The sequence below is a fragment of the Schistocerca gregaria genome, chromosome 4 (assembly GCF_023897955.1).
Source record: "Schistocerca gregaria isolate iqSchGreg1 chromosome 4, iqSchGreg1.2, whole genome shotgun sequence".
In the NCBI taxonomy this organism is placed as follows: Eukaryota; Metazoa; Arthropoda; class Insecta; order Orthoptera; family Acrididae; genus Schistocerca; species Schistocerca gregaria.
The window spans coordinates 520,438,360-520,463,785 of NC_064923.1; the positions used below are offsets into that span (position 1 = coordinate 520,438,360).

General features: G+C 40.7%; 2 protein-coding genes across 6 annotated transcripts in view; one reads left to right on the top strand and one right to left on the bottom strand.

Moving 5' to 3' along the window:
- The window catches only part of LOC126268237 (DNA-directed RNA polymerases I and III subunit RPAC1), a 188,190-nt gene extending 169,617 nt beyond the window's left edge, over nt 1-18,573 (bottom strand). Inside the window, exon 1 of one of the 2 annotated variants that reach the window (XM_049973891.1) lies at nt 18,363-18,573. In XM_049973891.1, the coding sequence (XP_049829848.1) occupies nt 18,363-18,422 (60 nt within the window). In that variant the 5' untranslated portion in view covers nt 18,423-18,573. The remainder of the gene's footprint in view (nt 1-18,362) is intronic. The other variant, XM_049973890.1, reaches the window with a different exon arrangement.
- Nucleotides 18,574-18,579: 6 nt separating this feature from the next.
- Nucleotides 18,580-25,426, top strand: part of LOC126268236 (uncharacterized) — a 284,639-nt gene continuing 277,792 nt past the window's right edge. For all 4 annotated transcript variants that reach the window (XM_049973886.1, XM_049973887.1, XM_049973888.1 and 1 more), the window contains exon 1: nt 18,580-18,914. In XM_049973886.1, the coding sequence (XP_049829843.1) occupies nt 18,892-18,914 (23 nt within the window). In that variant the 5' untranslated portion in view covers nt 18,580-18,891. The remainder of the gene's footprint in view (nt 18,915-25,426) is intronic.

The window sequence follows — 25,426 nt, forward strand, 5'->3', positions numbered from 1 at the left end:
GCACATGGCATTGACATAAAGGTCGATAGTGAATTTTGTGAAGATTGTATGCTAGGTAAACTATACCGACTAGGTTTGGTAACCAAGTTGATAAATCAACTAACCTAGGAGAATTAATCTTCGCTGATGTCTGTGGTCCAACAGAAGGAAAGGATTTAGCTGGCTATTGGTATTTTTTTTGTTTTTAAGGGCAATTTTCCTGGTTTTAGGGTGACATATCTTTTAAGACCAAAAGATATGTTAGACAGCAGTTACCAATATATACTGAGATGTTGAAAACACAAGCTCAACTGATATTAAAGAACTGTGAGCTGGTGGTGCCAAGGGGTTTGATAACTGTGATGTAAAAAAACATGCTGAGTCAACTGGGTGGGCACATCCTCTGACTGTGTCATACACACAATGGCAAAATGGAGTTGCTGAATGTGAGAACAGGATGATCTGTGAAATAGTATGTTTGTGGCTTCAGTCAGCAAGGCATATTCCAAATGCATTGTAAGATGAAGTGGTGCTTGTTGCAACTCATATTTGTAACTGAACTGGGCCGACAAGGGTTAAAAGAAAAACACCAACTAAATTATTTTTGAGAAAGAAGAGTCAGTCTGACCACCTGAAAGTATTCGGGACAGAATGCTTTATCTGGACTGAAGCACAGAAACAGATGAAGGTTGATGCCAATCTTTGGAAGGTTATATATCTGGATGTGATGGCTGTGGCTATCACTTACACCTTCCAGACAGGGATTCAGTTACTGTCAGCTGAGATGTAAAATTCAATAATGAAACAATCCAACAAACACTGAAGAGTGATGTAACCAAGTTAACTGACATCTCTACTATGGATAATTTTACACATGAGACTATCTGTAATCTGAATGACAGAGGCACTACAGAACAAATTATTACATGATTGGACCATCATTATCATGCTGAAGTGAATGAAGATGCAAATGACATCTCTTTAATGGTAGCTGGAAGTATAGATGGATATCCAATTTTGAGAACTACAGAAACAATTAGAAGGCCAATATGTTATCAAGATGAACCTGGGCAACCAAAGGTGATGACGCTGAGGAACCCTCCAAAAAACTATGATGAAGCAGTGAAGTCTTCAGATGGACAAAGTGTGTGTGTGTGTGTGTGTGTGTGTGTGTGTGTTTGGATACCATGGATGCTCAACAGTGAGGTCATCAGCACCCTTACACTCATTAAAGCAAATGAATGTGGAGATAATCTCTAAAACTGTTGCACACTCTTGCACTCGAAATGATCTCACACCACTCTATATCAAATGCACTAAAACAACTCAGAAAGAGGGAAAGTAGCTACACATGAAATTAAAAACAGAGAAAACAAAACACAGATGAGCTAAAAGGAAAGCACAAGGATATGTGACTAGCTGCCCACTTACAAAAACTTGGATGAGGCAGTCACCCTGTTAACAGGTTAAAACTATCTCGTTAAAATCTTGGGAAAAACGCTGAACAATTCACAAAACTGCAAATTTGAACTACATTCATTTGAATGTTACTTAAAATAGAGGACAGATGTGTTGGAAAATCCACCGTAGCCCACTGGTCGGAAAATAAAACACAGCCCAATAAAATGTGGCACACAGTCATCTTATGTCACAAGCACCACATATTGGCAGGCCCTGTTGACAGAGCAAGAAGTCATGCATCACAGGGCTGTGGCCTACGTGAAGATAATTAAAGAGGATCTATTCTGTCGACTTGGCTGGAAGGAGGTATACCTCAGATGTGTGGTGGGCTTTACTAGATGGAGCTTGTCATCTGTCAGTTCCAGCCACCCGTCTTCCCGCTAACATGTGACTTTGTACCTTGATGGTGAGGTGAATCGCATGCAGGGGGATGGCACACTGAAATAGCTAAGGATCACGAAACGCTCCCTGGCTGTTAGTTCTGCTCGTTTTTCCTCTGCAATACCTATGTACCCTGGTATGCAGCAGAAAGACACCTGCTGTCTCAGTTGTTGTAGTTGGAGGAAGGCATCTTGGGTATTCTGGACTACTTTATCTGCTGGGTACAAATGTTGGAGAGAGTGAAGGGCCCTCAGAGTATTGGAACAGACATGAAATTTAGCACCAGAAGAACGTCTCATCCCCATGTGGGATTGCTGGTCCCCCATCGGGCACCTCCCCAAGTGGCAGATAAGGGAATATTCTCCAGGTATTGAGGGTACCAGGGAAAACAAATAGCTGGGGCAGACCAAAGTCAGTACGTATGAGGGCCAATGGCTTGGAAGAAAGGCAGAGGAGCCCCCAATCATCAACTGCTGCTTTGCAGTCAGTAGAGGGATCTACAAAGGCTAAGGATGTTCCCCTGAAGATAGAACCAGTTACCCGACAAGCTGTAAGGGGCAAACCCTCAAACGGTTGGAAGGAAGATTAACAATCTTCCCCTGTAAAAAATTACTTGTTGCAGATGCTAACAAATGAATAAGCTACGCAGATATTTTGAAGATGACCCCAGCAAACAAAAAGAAGATAAGAGAGATGTACATAGGAACATGGAATGTGCAGAGCCTATACCAAGCTGAAATCCTACGCAGCTGCTAACCCAAGTAAACAACTACGGTATAAAACTATTGGCTCTCCAGGAAATCAGGTGGCCAGGAAGTGACATAGCCTAATGGACTCAGGATATAGCAATATCTTCTATAGTGACGGGAGGACAAATACCTTTGATACAGGTTTTGTCATAGCTAAAGACTGAAACATGCTGTAATGCACTTCGAACCAATCAATGAACATATGTCCATGTTAAGGTTAAGGGGGAAATTTTTCAACATACCAATTATAAATGTACACCCACCCACAGCGGAGGCAGGATAACAACAGAAGGATGAGTTTTATAGCAAGGTAGAGCAGTCGTATGATTGGGCTCCCAAACATGATGTTAAGATCCTAATAGGAGACTTGAGTGCAAAAATAGGAAAAGAAGAGGCTTATCAGCCAATTATAGTAAGACAGACCCTTCATGAAATACCAAATGGGATTAGGGTTGTTCCTGCTATAAGTAAAAACATGACTGCCTGCAGTACATGTTTTCCACACAAAAAGATACACAAGAAACATGGCTGTCACAAGATGGAGAAACTAGACATCAGATAGGCCATATATTGATTGACCGGAGGCATGGATCGAACGTAATGGATGTTCTACATCTACATCTACATCCATACTCTGCAAGCCACCTGACAGTGTGTGGCGGAGGGTACCCTGAGTACCTCTATCGGTTCTCCCTTCTATTCCAGTCTCGTATTGTTCGTGGAAAGAAGGATTGTCGGTATGCTTCTGTGTGGGCTCTAATCTCTCTTATTTTATCATCATGGTCTCTTCGCGAGATATACGTAGGAGGGAGCAATATACTGCTTGACTCTTCGGTGAAGGTATGTTCTCAAAACTTTAACAAAAGCCCGTACCGAGCTGCTGAGCGTCTCTCCTGCAGAGTCTTCCACTGGAGTTTACCTATCATCTCCGTAACGCTTTCGCGATTACTAAATGATCCTGTAATGAAGCGCGCTGCGCTGCTCTCCGTTGGATCTTCTCTATCTCTTCTATCAACCCTATCTGGTACGGATCCAACACTGTTGAGCAGTATTCAAGCAGTGGGCGAACAAGTGTACTGTAACGTACTTCCTTTGTTTTCGGATTGCATTTCCTTAGGATTCTTCCAATGAATCTCAGTCTGGCATCTGCTTTACCGACAATCAACTTTATATGATCATTCCATTTTAAATCACTCCTAATGCGTACTCCCAGATAATTTATGGAATTAACTGCTTCCAGTTGCTGACCTGCTATTTTGTAGCTAAATGATAAGGGATCTATCTTTCTATGTATTCGCAGCACATTACACTTGTCTACATTGAGATTCAATTGCCATTCCCTGCACCATGCGTCAATTCGCTGCAGATCCTCCTGCATTTCAGTACAATTTTCTATTGTTGCAACCTCTCGATATACCACAGCATCACCTGCAAAAAGCCTCAGTGAACTTCCGATGTCATCCACCAGGTCATTTATGTATATTGTGAACGGTCCTATGACATTCCCCTGCAGCACACCTGAAATCACTCTTACTTCGGAAGACTTCTCTCCATTGAGAATGACATGCTGCGTTCTGTTATCTAGGAACTCCTCAATCCAATCACACAATTGGTCTGATAGTCCGTATGTTCTTACTTTGTTCATTAAACGACTGTGGGGAACTGTGTCAAATGCCTTGCGGAAGTCAAGAAACATGGCATCTACCTGTGAACCCGTGTCAATGGCCCTCTGAGTCTCGTTGACGAATAGCGCGAGCTGGGTTTCACACGACCGTCTTTTTCTAAACCCATGCTGATTCCTACAGAGTAGATTTCTAGTCTCCAGAAAAGTCATTATACTTATGTTAGGAACCAATGTTTGAGTTGAGTGCAAATCAGACCATCAACTAGTGAGAATTAGGTGCAGGCAAAGGATCTCACTATTGAGTAAAAAAAAGGCCACAAACAAAAGAGTTTTGACATTAGGAAGTTACATGAAATTCGTAGAGTGTGTCAGACGAAAATAGAAGAGGGGACTAAGAATGATAATACCAACACTGAACATATAGAAATAATGTGGAAACAATGTATGACTGCAATCCTCGAGGCAGCTGGGGAAGTTTTGGGATTGTATGGGCTCAAAGGAAAACAGGTTGGTTTGATGAAGAATGTATGAAAAGAATTGAAGAGCGTAACAGAGCACAAATGAAATTATTTCTAAGAACTAGAGCAATTCTGAATGAAAATAATGAGAAGCACCATGTAGACAGAAGAAAAGATCACTAGAAAAGAAAAGAAAAAAATGGATGAAATTGAACAGCTAGGAGAATAGAAGCAAGTACATGAAATGTACCAAAAGGTTAAAGAAGGAAAGGCTGGGTTTCAAACCAGAACAAATATGTGAGATGCCATCCAAAATTTTCAGGACTGGTGATGCCATCTGTTGAAAACCTTACCTTTGGGCTAATGGTCACCATCACCCTCGAAGTAGTTCCCATCCGCATGTACACAACAGTCCCGGCGCTTCTGCCAATGGCCAAACGTTTTCTGAAAGTCCTGTTCTTTGAGGGTGTTCATCACTGGCAGCGATGCTTCTTGAATCGCTCTCTAGAGTGTCGAACCAATGGCCTTCCAACTTCAGTTTCAGTTTTGGGAATAGCACGAAGTCGCAAGGCGCCAAATCTGGTAAGTACGGTGGGTGGAGTACAGCCGCCATGTTGTTTTTGCGAAAAAGGTCCTGGTGAGCAAGGACGTGTGACAAGAGAGCGTTGTCATAATGCAGCAGCCAGTTCCCTTGACGACAAAGTTTGGGCTGTCGTCGCCACATTTTCACAGAGCCATCGCAAAATGTCACAGTAGTATGTGGAATTCACTGTTTGGTTGGTGGGACGAATTCTTTGTGCACAATTCCCTTGGTATCAAAGAAAACGATGATCATGCTCTTCACATGTCTCGCTTTTTTGGGTCTTGGAGAGGCTGGGCTCTTCCACTGGGATGATTGTTGCTTTGTCTCTAGGTCACAACCATAAACCCAGCTCTCATCGCCGGTGATAACCCGTGACAAGAAGGTTGGTTCATCAGATGCGGTCTGACGAAGGTCCGTGCACACTTCAACATGCTATGCCTTCCGATCAGCGATCAAGATCCTTGGCACAAATTTTGCAGCAACACAATGCATGACCAATTCATCAGTCAACATTTATTGACATGTCCCATAACCAATACCCACTTCATCCGCAAGGCCTTGAATGGTTTGACGTTGATCCGCACGAACCAACTGTTGAAGTTTGGCAACAATGTCTGGCGTTGTGTGGCTAACGGACCTTCCAGTGTAAGCATCATCTTCAGCATCTGTATGGCCAGCCCTTAACAGAACATGCCACTCAAACACAAGCATACAGCTCACGCTCTGTCCCCCAAACACTGGTCTCCATAGCACTTTTCCTGAGATTCGCACAGAATTTGATACACACGCGAAACTTACTATGATGACTCTCAGTGAAACCAATTGTAAAATAAAAATACAGGGTGAAATCTCCAGAGAAGCAAAAAGGACTGAGACAGGGTGACAATATCTCCTTACTGCTATTTCAATCTCTGCCTAAAAAAAATCTTAAGTCCGATGGAGTTAAATAGTTCTCTGCAGTACCTAGTCCATGTGGCATTAATCGTATGAAACACTGCTGTGCTGGCTGACACCTACTGACAACTGGAGGGAGGTACAAGGGAACTTGGCCTGGTACTCAATGTTGAAATGACCAAATATATGGCAATGACCAACCAACGAAATCTACCAAATCTCAGGATAGCCGGCAAGAAGTTTGAGAGGGTGAGAGACTTTAAGTACCTCGCTTCAGCTGTCACTGAGACAAGTGACATCAGCAGCGAGGTGAAAGCCAGAATAGCAGCAGGTAACAGATGCTACTTTGCCACATTACCCACGCTTAAGAGCTTCCTTCTACCATTAAAATCTAAAATCCTCATTTATAAAACAATTATAAGACCAGTTGTTATGTATGGTGCCAAGAAGTGGACCATGACAGCAAATGAGGAAAGGATCCATAACATTTGGGAGGGAAAGGTTCTGCATACAATATATGGCCCAATATACTATCAAGAAGGTTGGCGCATCCATATGAATATAGAACTAGAACAACTTTCTGAAAAACTTGACACTGTCACTACCATTAAAATAAGAAGGCAGTGATGTGCAGGACACGTGGTAAGAATGGAGGAAGATAGACCGTCTAAGAAGTCTTTAGATGGCAGGCAAGGCTGGAGGCAGATGATAGGTGGATGGAACTAAAGAAGACATGAAAAAGCTGGGTGTCAGAGGATGGAAACAGAAAGCCATGGACCAAATAGAATGGCACAATATTGTGATGCAGACCAAGATCCATCAAGGACTGTAGAGCCAAGGAGTAAGTAAGTAAGTACGTAAGTAAGTAAGAATGCCTCATCTGCTGCAGTGCCTGCTAGATTGGATATAATTCTGTGTCAAAAGCAGTAAAGTGTTGAGGCAATCAGACGTTGAGGACATGATCTGAGAAAACAACAGAGCAACCAATGTAGTCCCCCTTGTTTAGACACATCTGTAAAGACAGCCACATAGTTCTGGTGCTTATACAAAATGTCAGAAAACATTGCATTAAAAACACAAGCAAGAGTGCAATCACTCCTGTACTGCATCAGATCTAAAATTATCCTGGTCCTTTGCAGTAATCAAGGTGAGAGATGGTTAAAACGCTGGAGATGTAGTTGTACTTGCTCCACACCGATTGACTCCAGCATACATCACACAAGGATCCCAAATAGTGTTGTGGCTCACGGTTGGTTGGAGAAAAGGTATTCCAGAGGTGGATGAGCAACAGTAGGATATACAGTGAAATGGGAGCTGCAAGGAACTTACATGCAAGACACACCATAAGGAGTTGTCATCAGATTGTGAGTGGCAATTCCCTGGCCAGACTGGGTATGGGACTGGGCCTATAAGCACCAATGGCGAGCCTAATCCTCTCATAGTGGACAGTGTCACTGATCTTCAATAACAAGGCCTCGCTGATTCATACACTGTGCACTTAAGAAGGCCTCATTGATCCATACACAGTGCACAAGAGCCCTATAAAACTGGAGCAGACATGCCCTGTCTGCTTTCCAAGACCTGTGACTATGGGACTTTATGATGTTCAGTACCTTGAAGGATCTGGCTTTCAGGTCTCTCAGGTGTGGCAACCACGACAATTTTGAGTGTGAAACGAGGCCCAGAAACCTCACTAAGTCTGTAAAATGTAGACTGGTATCCCTCGTATGCAAGTCAGGTAAATTAAAAATATGATGGAAACAATTAAAATGAACGCGCGCACACACACACACACACACACACACACACACACACACACACACACACACTTATCTGGTGAAAACTGAAACCCTCTCTTTCCAGACCACTCCTCTAACCTTCACAATGTAAGTTGCAAGTGACGGCTGGCTGTTGCAATACTGGTGGAGGAACAGAAAACAGCAAAATTTTCCAAAAATAAGGATCACTGTACATCTACATCTACATCTACATCCGTACTCCGCAAGCCACCTGACGGTGTGTGGCGGAGGGTACCCTGAGTACCTCTATCGGTTCTCCCTTCTATTCCAGTCTCGTATTGTACGTGGAAAGAAGGATTGTCGGTATGCTTCTGTGTGGGCTCTAATCTCTCTGATTTTATCCTCATGGTCTCTTTGCGAGATATACGTAGGAGGGAGCAATATACTGCTTGACTCTTCGGTGAAGGTATGTTCTCGAAACTTCAACAAAAGCCCGTACCGAGCTACTGAGCGTCTCTCCTGCAGAGTCTTCCACTGGAGTTTATCTATCATCTCCGTAACGCTTTCGCAATTACTAAATGATCCTGTAACGAAGCGCCCTGCTCTCCGTTGGATCTTCTCTATCTCTTCTATCAACCCTACCTGGTGCGGATCCCACACTGTTGAGCAGTATTCAAGCATTGGGCGAACAAGCGTACTGTAACCTACTTCCTTTGTTGTCGGATTGCATTTCCTTAGGATTCTTCCAATGAATCTCAGTCTGGCATCTGCTTTACCGACGATCAACTTTATATGATCATTCCATTTTAAATCACTCCTAATGCGTACTCCCAGATAATTTATGGAATTAACTGCTTCCAGTTGCTGACCTGCTATTTTGTAGCTAAATGATAAGGGACCTATCTTTCTATGTATTCGCATCACATTACACTTCGCTACATTGAGATTCAATTGCCATTCCGTGCACCATGCGTCAATTCGCTGCAGATCCTCCTGCATTTCAGTACAATTTTCCATTGTTGCAACCTCTCGATACACCACAGCATCATCTGCAAAAAGCCTCAGTGAACTTCCGATGTCATCCACCAGGTCATTTATGTATATTGTGAATAGCAACGGTCCTATGACACTCCCCTGCGGCACACCTGAAATCACTCTTACTTCGGAAGACTTCTCTCCATTGAGAATGACGTGCTGCGTTCTGTTATCTAGGAACTCCTCAATCCAATCACACAATTGATCTGATAGTCCGTATGCTCTTACTTTGTTCATTAAACGACTATGGGGAACTGTGTCAAACGCCTTGCGGAAGTCAAGAAACACGGCATCTACCTGTGAACCCGTGTCTAAGGCCCTCTGAGTCTCGTGGACGAATAGCGCGAGCTGGGTTTCACACGATCGTCTTTTTCGAAACCCATGCTGATTCCTACAGAGTAGATTTCTAGTCTCCAGAAAAGACATTATACTCGAACATAATACGTGTTCCAAAATTCTACAACTGATCGACGTTAGAGATATAGGTCTATAGTTCTGCACATCTGTTCGACGTCCCTTCTTGAGAACGGGGATGACCTGTGCCCTTTTCCAATCCTTTGGAACGCTTCGCTCTTCTAGAGACCTACGGTACACCGCTGCAAGAAGGGGGGCAAGTTCCTTCGCGTACTCCGTGTAAAATCGAACTGGTATCCCATCAGGACCAGCGGCCTTTCCTCTTTTGAGCGATTTTAATTGTTTCTCTATCCCTCTGTCGTCTACTTCGATATCTACCATTTTGTCAACTGTGCGACAATCTAGAGAAGGAAGCACAGTGCAGTCTTCCTCTGTGAAACAGCTTTGGAAGAAGACATTTAGTAATTCGGCCTTTAGTCTGTCATCCTCTGTTTCAGTACCATTTTGGTCACAGAGTGTCTGGACATTTTGTTTTGATCCACCTACCGCTTTGACATAGGACCAAAATTTCTTAGGATTTTCTGCCAAGTCAGTACATAGAACGTTACTTTCGAATTCATTGAAAGCCTCTCGCATAGCCCTCCTCGCACTACATTTCGCTTCGCGTAATTTTTGTTTGTCTGCAAGGCTTTGGCTATGTTTATGTTTGCTGTGACAGGAGTCCTTACTGTAGTTGTGATACTGTTTATGACTTTGGCAAACACTGCCCTGAGGAAAACCATTCTCCTGGTCAAAACCATCTGACAGCATACCACCAACTTGGGTCCTAAAAAACCACCGAGACAAAAAAGACCATAGGAAGATGGGGAGGTGGCCATGAAAGCCCCATTGATGCAGTTGTGTTGGAATACTGTCTCTCCTAGTGGTATTGTACACCTTACTGATGTCTAAGGATATGCCAATACAGTGATGGTTATGTAGGAAAGCCTGCTGAAAAGCCACCTCCAGCAGGATCAGTTTGTTGACAGTGGGCTGAACTCTGCGGAATCCACACTGAGAGTGGCTAGGGAGTTGCCTGGTCACTAACAACAAGATCAGACAATGGTTAACCGTTCACTCCAGGATCTTTCCTACATGGCTTGTTAATACGATACTCCTGTAACTATTGGGACACACGTGGTCATTTCCTTGTTTGAGGAGAGGTACTAAAATTGCCTCCCTCTACACGTTGGGGGAAGTTACCTGTCTGCCATGTAAGACTAAAACATGTCAGGAGGATTTCCTTTGATGACACTGGCAAATGCTGAAACATGCAGTACAGGATTTGGTCATGACTGGGTGCAGTGTCACGAGTCTCAGCCAATGCCAATTCCAGCTGCCATATGGAGAAACAGGAGTTGCAGGACTCATAACTGTTGGATCTGAAGTCCCAACTTGCCCCTCTCGACAGTTGCATGGTACCAATGAAACACTGGATCCTGGCTTGCATTGGCAGTAGTTTTTGCAAAATGCTCGGACAGTATCTGAGCGATGTCTCTGGGTGTTGTTTGGAGACACCCAAGTTTCAGCACTGTTGCTATTGGTAAACAACTGTGTTTAATAAGAATTAGCCAGATGGCTTCCCATACTTTAGTACAGAAGTGGAATGGCTGACACAGTCCAGGAACACTTGCCATAACCATTTCTTGCTCTCCTTAATGACGCATCAAGCCTTGGCCCTCGTCACTCAAAAGGCCCTGAGGTTATCCTTTGCTGGCCAGCATTTAAATGGCTCAAGAGCAGCATGCCTGTCCCGGATTGTTGAATGGCACTCATCTGTTCACTACAGGTTGCCTCCTAAGGTTACCTGAGGACTTTGGGATGGCTAGCTCAGCAGCATAATGGATCACTCGTATGATGTGGTCCACCCATTCCTACCCACCTGTTGTGGTGTTCAAGTACAGTCAGCTGGCTGAACAGCTCCCAGTTAGCCTCCCTGGTCACCCATTGTGGTGGCTTCTGTTCAACCAATCCCCGGTTCATTATGTGGATCCACAGTGAGAAGTGCTCACTGGAATGAAAGACATCAATTGCTTCCCACTCATGTTGACGATGCACAGCTCTAGAGACATCATGAGGTTCTCCAAGACTCAACCCCTGAGGCAAGCATAGCTTGAGCCCCATAATACAGTATGGGCTTTGAAATCACCCAGGATGAGAAATGGACAGCAGAGTTGTTCAAGAAGGCCTGTGAGAGCCTCAGAGGTAAATACAGGGAGCAAACAGTAATCTTCTGAACTGCAACAGCTGCTTGTAGGTCAGTAACCAAATAGAGACCAGAGGTGGTGTGCATTATTGATGCCTCCCTTGGCTTTGTCCCCAGTCAGGCCATTCTTTCGGAGGAGGACACAGCCCAGTTGCACATGGTATCAGTAACTCTGAAAGGTGTTTCCTGCACACACTAGCACAGGAGCCATGCCTGTGCCAGGAATTTCAGTTCTTCCACATGAGTCCTGATCCCATATATGTTCCATTGTAGTATGGGAGCCATCTGTCATGAGAGTTGTACTTTCACCCTGTCTTTCTGCCATGGTGGGAGCCCACAATGGGTGGAGTTTCAGCCTTGGGGCAAGATGGTTGGCCTGGGCAGACTTTGAAGTCCACTGGCTCTGAAGCAGAAGCAACAGAGCCATCAAGTCTAATGACATTGACAGTATTTGATAATTTACTGTCTATGTTCGCTTGTGGTGGAAGCATCCCATTTGCTTTTTAGACTGGGAGGACTTTGGAGGAGTAACCGCATCAGCACTGGAGGCAGTGCCATATCTTTTACTGAGCTCTGCCTTTGGAAGTACTGGCAGGTCCACAGTGGCACCAACTGTCACTTTATCTTATTTTCAAGGGAGGGCTATGTTCTCTGAAACAACTGCAGCTTGAAATGTGAACTGACGAATGCAGGTAGTAGTGATGATACTAGCAATCTCCATTTACGTAGAAGTGTTGGCTGTTAAACTAGGCATTTTAAGGCGAAAGTAAAAGATGAAGTGAATGTGGGAGGCTGCAGGACCTTATCTCCACATGGGACGTGTTTAAATGTCCGAATCTCCTTTATCTTCCATTCTTCAAGGAAGACACTACAATCCCTACACTAGACTGGGTGGTCCCTATAGCAATTTACACACTTTGGAGGGAGGAGCACCCACACTGTCATGGCTGGTCTTCCCACATTTGCCACAGTAGCTTCACCCTTACATCCTAAGGTGATATGCAAAAAGCCCTGGCATTTAAAATAGTGCACTGGGTTAGGGACATATGGCCATATGCTTAGACAAAGGAAACCTGCCTTGATAAGCTCTAAGACTTTGGTGCTATGGTAGGTAAGCATGAAGGAGTCATATAATATGAGATTCCCATCCAACCTTTCAATATATTTTGCACGTCCCTTCCTGAACCCACTCATCCTTCAATTACTCCTTGGGAATGTCAACAAGATCTCGACAGGTCACACCACCTTCCCTATAGTTCAAACTGTTGTGGAGATTTGTTTCTATGGCACATTCTCCAAGGCACTTAGCTTCCCAGAAGTTGGTGACTTATTGGGAACCAGCAGTTTCAACTAATAGCGTTCCATTAAGCAATCACCTGATGGATTTCACAGAACTTGCAGTGCTTTTTAAATCTTTCTGAATATAAAAAGGTGAAACCTTCTCAAAGCCGCCATCTTTTTGCTTCACAGTCAAAAACACATTTTCTTTAGCACCATGCGTCTTGTTGCAACATACTGAAGAACTCTGTACAACTCCTGACTAGGGAGGACTGGTAACATGAACTCTCTTGTTAGAATGGATGTTAGTACCTACCAGCAGCCCACCCTTTCCACTGGGATGATGAAAAGAAAATTTCGAAGGATCCATTTCGGTCCCACTAACAGCTAGGGAAGTATAAGTCCACCTAGACATAGCCCCTTGAGCCTCGGTAAGCTTTACACAACTTAGGTGCAGCAGGTTCCCCAGAGGTTGCCCTCCAATGATAGTTCCATCTCAACAGTCATGCACCTCATCAGTGCACAGCACACCTTGAGACTGAGGTTATTTTATAGAGATGTTTATTCCCACCCTCACAATCTGGACAGTTAAGCCAAGATCCCTGTTCCTGGGACACAAATTGTTCCACTGCAGAAAATCGGAAAGCTGTAATAGATGAAGAAATGCAGTCACATCAAAAGTTTTGTACCTGGAAATAGGTTGATTTACCAGCTAGAAGGAAATCTATAGGTAACTGATAGGTTTTTGCAACAAAACTGAATAACAACAACAACACAATCTGCTACAAGGCAAGATTAGTTGCGAAATGGGGTAGTCAGAGGCACAGATATGATTTTTCTGAAACATTTAGCTGTGTGGTTAGGTCTCAAACAATGAGAGCTTTCTTTTGTGTTGCTGTTCAATGAAACTGGAACATTAAACATTTTAATGTTAAAACGGCAATTCTGAATGGTACACTGGAGAAAGAAATTTACATACAACAGCTACAAGATTATGATTATGGTACAGGTTGTGTGTGCATATTATTACATTTGTACAGACTAAAACAACCAGCAAAACTTTGGTGAGTGTTTTAAAGAATGCCTTCAGAAATCCAATTTACAGGAGAGCAGTGCTGATCCCTCTATGTATTTTAAAGAAAGTTTAATCCTTTTATTTCATGTGAATGATGGATTAATAATGGGACCTGATGAAATGGTTCATAGTTGCACAAAAATATTACAAGATGAGACTAATATTGTGGTAAGTGAAATGGATTGCTTTCTTGGCCTTCAAATCCAGATATTTGAAAACCGTGTGAAGATTAATCAAGCTGCATATGCAAAGAGAGTGTCGGCATGGACTGACGCAGGTCCAGTTTTTTTACCAACTGAACCTGGGTAGATACTTGGCTATTCACCACCAGCTTGTTACACTGACGTTTACCGAGAGATTATTGGTAGCCTCACGTATTTAATAATGGGAACCTGTTCCGATCTAACTTACACCGTCAATCTTGCTTCAAGAGCAAAAGACTCACCTTACTGGTGTCCACCTTAAATTGGTTAAATGAATTCTTTGCCATCTGAGGTGTACAATTGATGATGGAATGCAGTTTGGTGAACTGACAGGTTCTGCTTCAGAAGCTTATAGGTATGCTGATCACACAGGTGAAAAACTGACCAGATGTTCAAAAAGTGGAGTTTTAATGAAGTATTGCGGTGTACCAGTAATATGGAAAAGTAAACTCCAAAAATACGCTGCACAGTCATTAATGGAAAGTGAATTTGTTGCTGCAAGTAAGGCAATAAATCATTAGTGTGGTTGGATCACTTATTCAAAGAAATTAATATTATTAAACAAAATTCAATTCCAGCATTACATATTGATAATCAAAGCATTATTAAGTACATGTAAGGTACTGGATTCTATGAATGCTCTAAACATATTCAAACATGTTACAATACTTGGTGAGTGAGAAGAAGTACAATGCGGAATATGTTTCAGCACAAGATCAGGCAGCAAACATTTTTACTATGGGTTTATCAGTGAAGAAGTTATCAAGAATGAAAACTTTGGTTGGAATGACTGGATTAAATCTTTGCTGCAATAATAAAATATGAACACTGCGGGGGAATGTTGAAAACTATATAGGTAAATTCAAACTAAACATTTTATTATAACTGTGTAACAGTATCACTGTTGTTCTGCAATTTCTATTTCTTTGCAGTTGCCAGTTGTTAATATTGTGTGCTTGTTGCTAAGAGTAATGTACTGTTGATTTTAGAACACTGAATAATTCTTTCTTCAAGCAGCATATTTGTTAGGTCTCTCACATTCCTGACACCATCGTGATATATAGCTTGTATATATTCCAGTCTGTGGTACTGTGGCATAATCATTAAACTAAATAAAACAGAACGTGGTGTTACCATAAAATTTATGGATCCTTGGACCTTTGCTGTCATTCCGTTGACCCAGATAAGAAGATCCTTGCCTCATTCTCATCCCTCACGGGGATGCTGTTGTTGAACGTCCCAAAGCATTAACTGGAAGAACTTAACAGAGACTGTGCTGTATGTGCTTGACTCACAATAAATTGCTACTGTTGAAAATTATGTCTACTCTACATAGTGTATTTTAAAAAGACTGAATTAACCATTTTTAAAACTGGGAATTTTTTTCTGGAATCTTTATAATACAGGGTATACATCCTCCCAATTTAACTTGTTTGGGCGATAAAAAAATGGGGGGTCGACTGAAGCGTCCGATCCCACCCGTCGGCTTTGACCCGTGACATAAGGCTGTTGTGGTGTGCGACGTCACAACGCGGAATTTAGTTTGAGAGAGTGGTGTGTTTGTAGGTGTCGATTTGATGCGATTGGTGGTGCTCTCTGGTGGTGTATTAGGTGATGTTTTTGGTTTAGTTTGCGAGTGTGGCATCGTGTGTGGATTTTGGGACATTTCTTGTTTTATTTCTTTGGTAGGTATGGATATGACTGACAGGGTCAACAGTTTTCAGTTGTTGGCTATGATGGGGGACAGTGCGTTGTCTCTAATCAAATTTCTTCAACTATTCAAATTTTTTGATGAAGTCGTGAAGTGTTCAGTATGTCGTGAAGAAATGGGGGCTTACTTAAAGTTCTGGTGTCTCAGACCAGGGACAGAGTATGTGGAAATGTCGTAAGGATAACAGGTCAAGGGAACTGTTCGATCCCAATGTTTGGCTGTTGGTATTGGTATCTGGAGATGTTTTTGAGCTATATAGGTCAAGGGAAGATGGATAGATTACATAACTAATGAGGAGGTATTGAACAGAATTGGGGAGAAGAGGAGTTTGTGGCACAACTTGACAAGAAGAAGGGACCGCTTGGTAAGACATGTTCTGAGGCATCAAGGAGTCACAAATTTAGCATTGGAGGGCAGCGTGGAGGTTAAAAATCATAGAGCGAGACCAAGAGATGAATACACTATGCAGATTCAGAAGGATGTAGGTTGCAGTAAGTACTGGGAGATGATGAAGCTTGAACAGGATAGGATAGCATGGAGAGCTGCATCAAACCAGTCTCAGGACTGAAGACCACAACAACAACAACAACAACAACAGGTCAAGGGAAGTGTTAGGTCCTAATTTATGGGATTGGGAGCTGCTGTTGAGCTATATAGGTCAAGGGAAGTGTCCGATTCCAGATGATATTGTGTTTAGTGGTATTTGGAGAGTTTTGTGAGGTAGTTTTTTTTCGTCATTTTGCGTGATTTTGTATGGGATGGGTGTCTAAATTTGTTTATATTTAGTTTGTCCCCACCCAAAAACCGCCTACTTCCCATGCTTGCCCCGTCAGTGTCATTAGGCTTTTTGTGGAATGTGTGTGTCATTGTTTTTCGATGTATTTTCGTCCTCATAATGTGTACGTAATGACTTTATATGCGCCATATTTGTGACGTCATGGGTCAAAGCAGACGGGCGGAATCGGACGCTTCCGTATTTCCAAATTGGGATTTGTTTCTAAAATGTTTGTGCCATTTTATGCCATCACAAGGTTAAAAATGAGAAAACATCCAAATATTGGAGAGATAGATAGATAGAGAGATAATACTACAATTTAGTGTGGTTAAGTACGCAACTAGTGAGAAAAATGTTCGCTGAGTTTCATGTAAATCTGAAATTATGGATGAGACAATGTTTTTTTTTTTCCTCATTGAACTGATTTGCAATGATCCTAAGACAGGGTTTGATACAGACCTATACGTTAAGTGGTGAGTGGTCAGGAAGGTTAGTGACAAATGGGATAAGGAGTGCAGTTCCTTGACAAGTCCTGCATAGTTTGGTTTGGACTTGGTGATGCAGGGATCATGTTTTCAGAGTACTCCATACTTACGCAGTGACTACACAACTTGTAGCCTAGAAAGGATGTTTCGGAGAGTACAGTGACGTTACGCACATAATATGTATTGAAATGCTTTTTCACCAAGCACAGACAGGAGAAAGCAATACTTTTACATGGATCATGGTCACGTTTGACTGTAATATAATTTATTCAAAATCCCCATTTTCAATTTTGGTCTTGTGGCCATTATCAAGTGGAATACTGAAAACTTCTTTCCTCATTCCCCTTCCGCTGTTGTTCTTTTGATTTTAACTTTGATATATTTTGTAGTTATGTTACTGGTGTAACATGGTTTACTATGTTGTATACCCCTCTTTGTTTTCAGCAATTGTATCTTCACTGGTACTGCAGCAAAACCGCATATGCCTGACTAGGCACATGTCTAATTACCTTCCTGTGGTCAATTATACATGACTATGAACCCCAGCTTTGAAGTAGTACGACTCATACTCCGCGCCGTAATGACCTCACATACAACACCATTACGTCACGAGTCAGAGCAGACGGGTGGAATCGGACGTTTCCATTGATAGGATACTTGATAAACGCAATTACTCTACACTGGAGATCACTTAAAAAACACTCGTGACGCAAGTTACAATATTACTCATTTGTGTGGGCCTGTTATAAATTGGACCAACAAGGGATATTTACCGAAACGAAGAAAAGCAGCGTGAACGGTCATAGATTTGTCTGACCCACTACAGTGTGTCACGGTGATAGTTAACAGCCGAACTGGAAAACGCTAGAAGATTAACGCTATCTCGCGAAAACCCACTGCATAATTTTAAGAAACAGTATTAGCCTATGTGAAGAATCTATAGGAATGTACCACAGTCCTGTACATTCCGCTTCCGTACCCATTACGAAGGCACGACTAATTACAGTGCGCACAGAGACATTTAAGTACTCATTCTTCGAAAGATCCATACGCCAATTAACGGAAAGAAACCTTGTAAATACAACGAAAACTATAGCTCCTGCAAAGTACTTCAAAGTGGTTTTTAGGGTAAGGATGTATCTGTGATTCTGTATCTAGAAATAAAAAGAAGTTGACAATAACGTGATTACTTTCCACCATAAACAGAATATATTATTATTGTTTTCAGCTAACGAACTGGCATGCCACGTGAATTGAAGTCGGACATTTAAGTAATACTCAACGCAAGGACATTTAATAAATAAATACCAAAGTAAAAGAAACATGTACGAACATTTAGTACTCCAGTCTCCTTATGGGTAATGCGGGACCGCGCTTCTTCAATTATATCCATTGCCAAGAAACTCCTACAACGTAACCAATTCGGATTCTCACACCACTCATCCACAACCACAATAACAACAACAACGTACAAACTACAAAGCTAATAGCTACACGCACACACAGAAAAGTGTAAATAAACTGCTATACATTATAGGGCCCATGGTGTTCAATACCAACATTGTGAACTAGGAATCTTCTTAAAATGTCAATACTCCTAATATATTAATCATGATATATCAGAGTTTACTCTTTTTTCCTTGACTTAAGTTCATTAAAATTATTTAAATGAAATTGTTTAGTTACACAATTTCCTAAATGTGCATGAATAGTTATTATTACTGTTGGTGGAAATGAAAATTAACTAACATCTTTGACATTAAATTTAAATTTTTCCAAACAGGCGGTAATACGTATTTTCGAGCGGTGTTTATTGTTAAGGAGTAAGAAAATTCTGTGCCGCGTACCTGTCATGTAAAAATATGGAAGAGCAAACTATAAAAAAGTAAGTTTTTTCACAACATCACGTAATCAAATACTGACAAACAATACAATATAGGAAGTGAATATTTTTGTAGGCTACTGTGGATTTGCAAATAGTCTTAGTGTCAGTAACTGATGATTTTTTGTATTTATTTGTGAATAGTATTTCGTAAAACAGATGCAACCTGTACTCGTTTAGATGACATTGGACTCAGTTTTCGTTCCATAGACTCAAAAAATGAGTGATTCTCGTGGGTGTGGAACATGTCAGAAAGTATGACATAAAAACTTAAAACATTTGAATATAATACGTTCTGCCCTGACCATTTGTCAGTAGATAGTCGAAAATAAGTTAATACAATGCAGTAAACTGGAACATCTAATATTTACAGAATTAACACACTGTCAGAATGAAACACTGTTGTGCACTTTTAATAAATTTATCATACAACGCAAAATTCCTAATCTTGACTGTTGCGGCAGAGTGTTGTCATAACTTAATTGTAACAGGCGTTTTTACATAAGCTGACTTATCAGTCTTTGTTAATATATTCATCTATGGATTAGAGGGAGTTGCCTATCAAAAAAGTCTTTCAAACTCTGTTTAAACCTCGCTTTATCAGAAACCAAGTTTTTGATGGTTGCTGGCAATTTATTAAAAATGTGTGTTCCTGAATATTGGACCCCTTTTTGGACTAAGGTAAGTGACTTTAGGCCTTTATGTAAGCCTACATTCTTCTTATTCTTAGTATTGATGCTGTATACTGAGCTATTGGTTGGAAATATAGATGTATTACTTGCAACAAATTCCACTAAGGAATAAATATACCGAGAAGCAGTGGTTGGTATATAAAGTTCCTTGAACAGGTTTCTACAAGATGTCGAATTTACACCACAAATGATTATCACATGCTTTTGCACCCTAAATACTTTTGCTTGGTTTGATGAATTGCCCCAGAATATGATCCCATACGACATAATAGAATGAAAGTAAGTAAAGTATGCAAGGTTTTTTTTTATATTTATATCTCCTACATCTGACGTCATTCTCACTGCAAATACAGCCTTGTTTAGGCACTTAAACACTTCTGTGATATGCCCTTTCCAACTGAATTTATCTTCAAATTGTAATCTCAGAAATTTAACGCAGTCACCATCTTCGATCTGCATGTCTTCATATGTGATACTCGTGCTGGAAGGTAATCTCTTACAGATTCTGAACTGCATATAGTGGGTCTCCTCAAAGTTTAGTGACAAAGAATTAGCTGTAAACCGCTTATTAATGTCAGTGAAAATTTGATTTGCAGCTATTTCTAAATCTGTTCTTGACTTGCTACTTATTGTAATGTTTGTATCTGCAAACAAAACAAACTTAGCATCTAGCAATGTAACAGATGAGAGGTCATTAATATACACAATAAAAAGCAATAGACCCACAATGGAACCTTGAGGAACACCACATGTAATTAATTCCCAGTCAGATGAAGACTGACTGCTTAATGCACAGGTATTTCGCAACGACACTCTTTGTTTCCTGTTAGATAGATAAGACTCAAACCATTTTGCAGCATTATCGGTGACACCATAATATTCTAATTTGCTCAGGAGAATGCTGTGGTTCATACAAAGGCCTTTGACAGGTCACATAAAATGCCAGTAGCCTGTAATTTGTTATCTAATGAATTAAGTACTCTCACTGCAAGTGTAAATAGCTTTCTCTATATCAGAACCCATCAGAAAACCAAACTATGACAAACAATGTATTATTTTCAGTCAGATGCTTAAGGAGATGCTTGAACACAACCTTTTCAAATATTTTTGTGAAAACCAGCAAAAGTGAAATAGGACAATAGTTCGTTGGTATCTCTTTATCCCCCTTCTTGTAAAGAGGCTTAACTTCAGCATATTTTAGCCAGTCTGGAAATGTTCCACTGGGGTCATTCCATGTCAGTTCAACCAGGGGCTCATAGTCTCAGATTTGACTGGAATTCAGTACACTAATTATAACATGTGTGGAACACTCGTGTACAAATTATTAGTCTCCCCTGCCAATTAGTTCCAGAATTATGACCTGTGAAAGAAGGTGGCGTGACCTGGAAATTGCAACCCACATCTGGCAATATATCTTCAGATCCAACTTTAGGTCTTAATAACTTTGGAACTATTCCAAACAGTCTAGGGAAATTTTTTCAACACAGTAACATCCATTTCGAGAACACACTCCATGAATCAAAACACCAACAACATATTTCTGAGGGAAAATAAAAAATTCCAAAATGTGATTAAAAATGTAATATGTTAAAAGGTACATATTGCAGGTTCCCTGTATGCCAAATATAATTCACTCAAAAAGCAAAAAGGGTATAAATTTTTTGTGGTAAGCTTAATGTGGCCTAAACACACACAGAACTCATCATGCCCATATCAGCCACAAAAACTGAGTTACATCCACACGAAAATACAAAAATTTGAAAAATTACCTGAAAAACATAGATCTTCAAAGTGTGGTAGCACAAAAGGGACAAGTGGTATCCAAGCCAAATTTCACACACTGCATAAGTGGACCATAATGATATATATCTCAAAATTAAAACATGTTATTGCAAGACATTCGTGTACATGGAAATTGACAGATGTATTTGGTGATGTGGCCATTGTTCCACAACACAATTTTGTAAAAACATATTTTAAACTGTTCTGCCTCTTCTTATCCTCTCCCACAACTGTTTAATCACCAAGCAACAGCATATAGACAGATTAACACAATCTATCATTAATTTTTACTGCACCTTAACTGCTAAAAACCAGTCAATTGTGCTTCGAACAGAAGTTCTCCCACACTTTAGCTACTGTACTCTGTACATTGAGTGGCAAATTGTACTGTCTTCCTGATGCTATGGTAGGAACTGGAACTGTCATAAGAATATGTTCAAAAGGAATCCAACACCTGTCTGCCAAATGTGGCCAATGAAATGATCTTGCTGGTGTCATGAAGTTCACAAATACATCACCTTTCGCTTCACAGCACTCTGCAACACATCCTAAGTACCATTTGTCATCATAAACAGCAATAACATAGCAACCTGGTTGTATGTTGCAGCTTTTGCTTCTGAATCCTAAGTCAGACACACTGTGAAGACACACGTTGTGCACGAACCTATAGTTTTTAGCAACTCTTCGGCGGATTTCACCGCATCTTTCGAAACATAGAATGATTATATGCCAGAGATATTTTTCTGTACCCAGGTAAATAATTGAAGAGGTGTTAGAATGTGATCTTCTGTAGGGTGCTGCAGACTAGCTCGTGATGCCATGCGCTTATTGGTAGCACCAATACCATCACATATATTTTTACCATGACTTGTTGCGAAAAAATTCCATTTTGTGTGAATCTGAAAATCATAGTACGCATGCAAAAAAATTTGAGATTTATACAGCTTTTGTACTGACTAGCTGCTCCATCACAGAAGTATTTCACAAAATTTATGTAAGGCAGCTTGTTTTTCACATATGCCATGACAGTGCGAATGTGGGCATGAACTGCAATGGCATCATGAATTAAACAGTCACTAAAAACACACAGGTTCATGACAGACTCATCACCTGATTCACCTCTATACTAAATCACAAATGGCTGGAGAGTTGCTTGACTGTTGTCCCAATGATATCCTAGGATGGCATCTTGAACTATAAATGCATAATTTCAGATAAGTCTGGTATTACTATAATTTGATCTTGTTTCAAGTTATCCTTACAAAACAGGAGATAAGCCGATTGTGCTGTTGCTGTGAAGCTGTCTGTGGCCAGTTTGTCCGTTTTTTGACAACACATTTCAACAAAATCTTCGTTTGTACTTTGCTTTGTTTCAAGACTTGTGGGATCCATGTGTGTCCGTTGTTTATAAGAAACAAGTTCACCGTCATCCATAAGGAGTTCACCATACAGTTTGTTATTCATGTGTTCTGCAAGATTTACCTTACCACGTCACTTTTCACATCTGTGTATCATGTACTGGTAGGAACTGATGTCACACACTAGCAGCTTCATTGCACCTTTGTAATCCAGACCAGAATCCTTTGTAGCAGCAAACATCAGCTTAGCATTTTGATGGATCTCACATACACTAACATTGTGTGTGCCCCTTGCACTTGCAGGCACGACCCAGTTTTGGCCAAAGATTGAAAGAAGATGATAAACCTACTTTAGTATTGGGATACTTTTCCTTGAATTCTACACATAGTTCTGATATGTTGCATAGCAACAGTGTTTTTTTCCATCTGTACATGTACATTTCCCATTTATACTTGTACAAAACTCCGATACTAGCACCTTTATTTCTGAACTCAACTGCTTACCCTGAGCCTTCTGAAGTTGTGGAAGCACTCCTTGGGTTGCTTTTATTTTCCTAGTTTGCTTTACCACATATGTAGAAACATTGAATTCCTTTGCAATGTAGTCAGTAGACCAGCTGGAAGGTGCAAGGGTAAGAATAGCTACTTTTTTTCTGGCGTGTGGATATGGCACATTTTTCTTTCAAATCATGCACAGTTTTGTCCAAGTCAGAGCATTTCTGGCATGATTTCTATTCCTTTGGAGCAGACAGTTCTTCCTCTTCCACCATCATGTGTCAGCTATTTTGTGTTTTAATTCCATTTGAGCTTCTTGTGTTTTTCTTTTACCATAGCTGGGCCTGTCCCTTTTTCCCAACTTTGTGTGTCTTCATGGGAGACAAACCAAGAGTAGTCACTGAAGTATTTAATTGCTCATCCGCTGTGGTTTGAGGCGGCTGATACTCTTTGTCACTGTCATGTAAATTATCAGAATATTCTTCACTTTTTAGTAATGTAACACACCTGGAACATAACTTTTGTCCTGGTTTCATGATAAGTCCCATGCACTGATTCACTTTCAATACTGATTTTATATCAGTTTCTCTGAGGCTACACTTCACTGTCTTCTTACAAATTCGAAATGGATCAAAAGTACTTCTTTGTAGGAAAGAATACTTATTAAGAAACACTTTCATATGATGATAACAAACACTAAAGTTTCCTTGAACTGTACTTCCTATGCCCACAGGGTGTATCCTGGATCTCCATAGCGACAAATCTTGGTTCGATTCAGCCAGATCATACAGTACAAAGCGAATGCCACATGTTGTTCCATATGTCGTTTTATGACATTCAGATGCTTGTGCTCTACCAATACTGCAACTTGTTTGGACAAAAGCACCACTAGGACACTCTTCTGCCGTGACTTTCCAGAACAGTACTGACCAGTCTGAACTAGAATCTTAAAAACATGGATAAACTGTAATTGTTGCTTGTTTCCTTTATTGTTCCTACCTAACAATGACTCATTCTGTCCCTGAAAACTACCATCGTTTAACTTTCTGTTGCCTAATGGTTCCCAACAATTAATTGCTAAATCATGTTAAAAGAAAGGTAACCAAATACATCTCTGTCAACTTTTATTGTACACAAATGCCTTGCAATAACAAGTTGAAATTTTGCCACATATTATATTATGGTCTACTTATGCAGTGTTTGAAATTTGGCTTGGATATCACTTCTCCCTTTTGTGCTACCACACTTAGTAAATCCACATTTTTCAGGTAATTTTTCAATTTTTTTTTTTTATTTTTGTGTGCATGTAACTCTGTTTGTGTGACTGATATGGGCAATACGAGTTCTGTGTGTGTTTAGGCCACATTAAGCCTTTTTTTAAAAAAAAAAAAAAAAAAACCTTTTTTGGGTGTATAATATTTGGCAAAGAAGGCACCTACAATATGAACCTTTTAACGTATTACAGTTTTTTAATCACATTTTGGAATTTTTTGTTTTCCCTCAGAAATGTGTTGTTGGTGTTTTGATGCATAGTGAGTGTTCTCTAAGTGGATTTTACTGGGTTGTAAAAATTTCAGTGGACTGTGCGGAATAGTTCCACAGTTATTTAAGACCTGAAATTGGATCTGAAGCTAGATTGCCAGATACGGTTCACAATTTCCGGGTCACACCACCTTCTTCCACAAGCCATAATTCTGAAACTAATTGGCAGGGGAACCTAACCCTTTGTACATGAGTGTTCCACACTTGGTAGCATTGATGTGCTAAATTTCAGCCAAATCTGAAGCTGTCAGCTGGAACATTTTTCTCAAATTGGTTGAATTGACATGGAATGACCCACTGATAAGAGATTGATTACACAATTACACAAATAATTTAAGATAGAACTTAACTCGCATGAGCACTCTTTGATTAACTTTGTTGATATGTTATTAAACCCACTGGAATACTTAGATTTTAAGGATTTTTGATGGATGCTACTTCTTTTCAACATGTAGCATCCATCATAAAATCCTTAAAATCTAAGTATTCCAGTGGGTAAGCTTTGCTGGTAACTGAATTAACCTTACAAACAGGCTGCATACTAATGAGTACTCACGTGACAGCAAGGGATTTTCTATATAAACAGAACTCTGATGACAAACCACTCTTATATGATAAATATGAATAATCATGTAAATATTAAGAT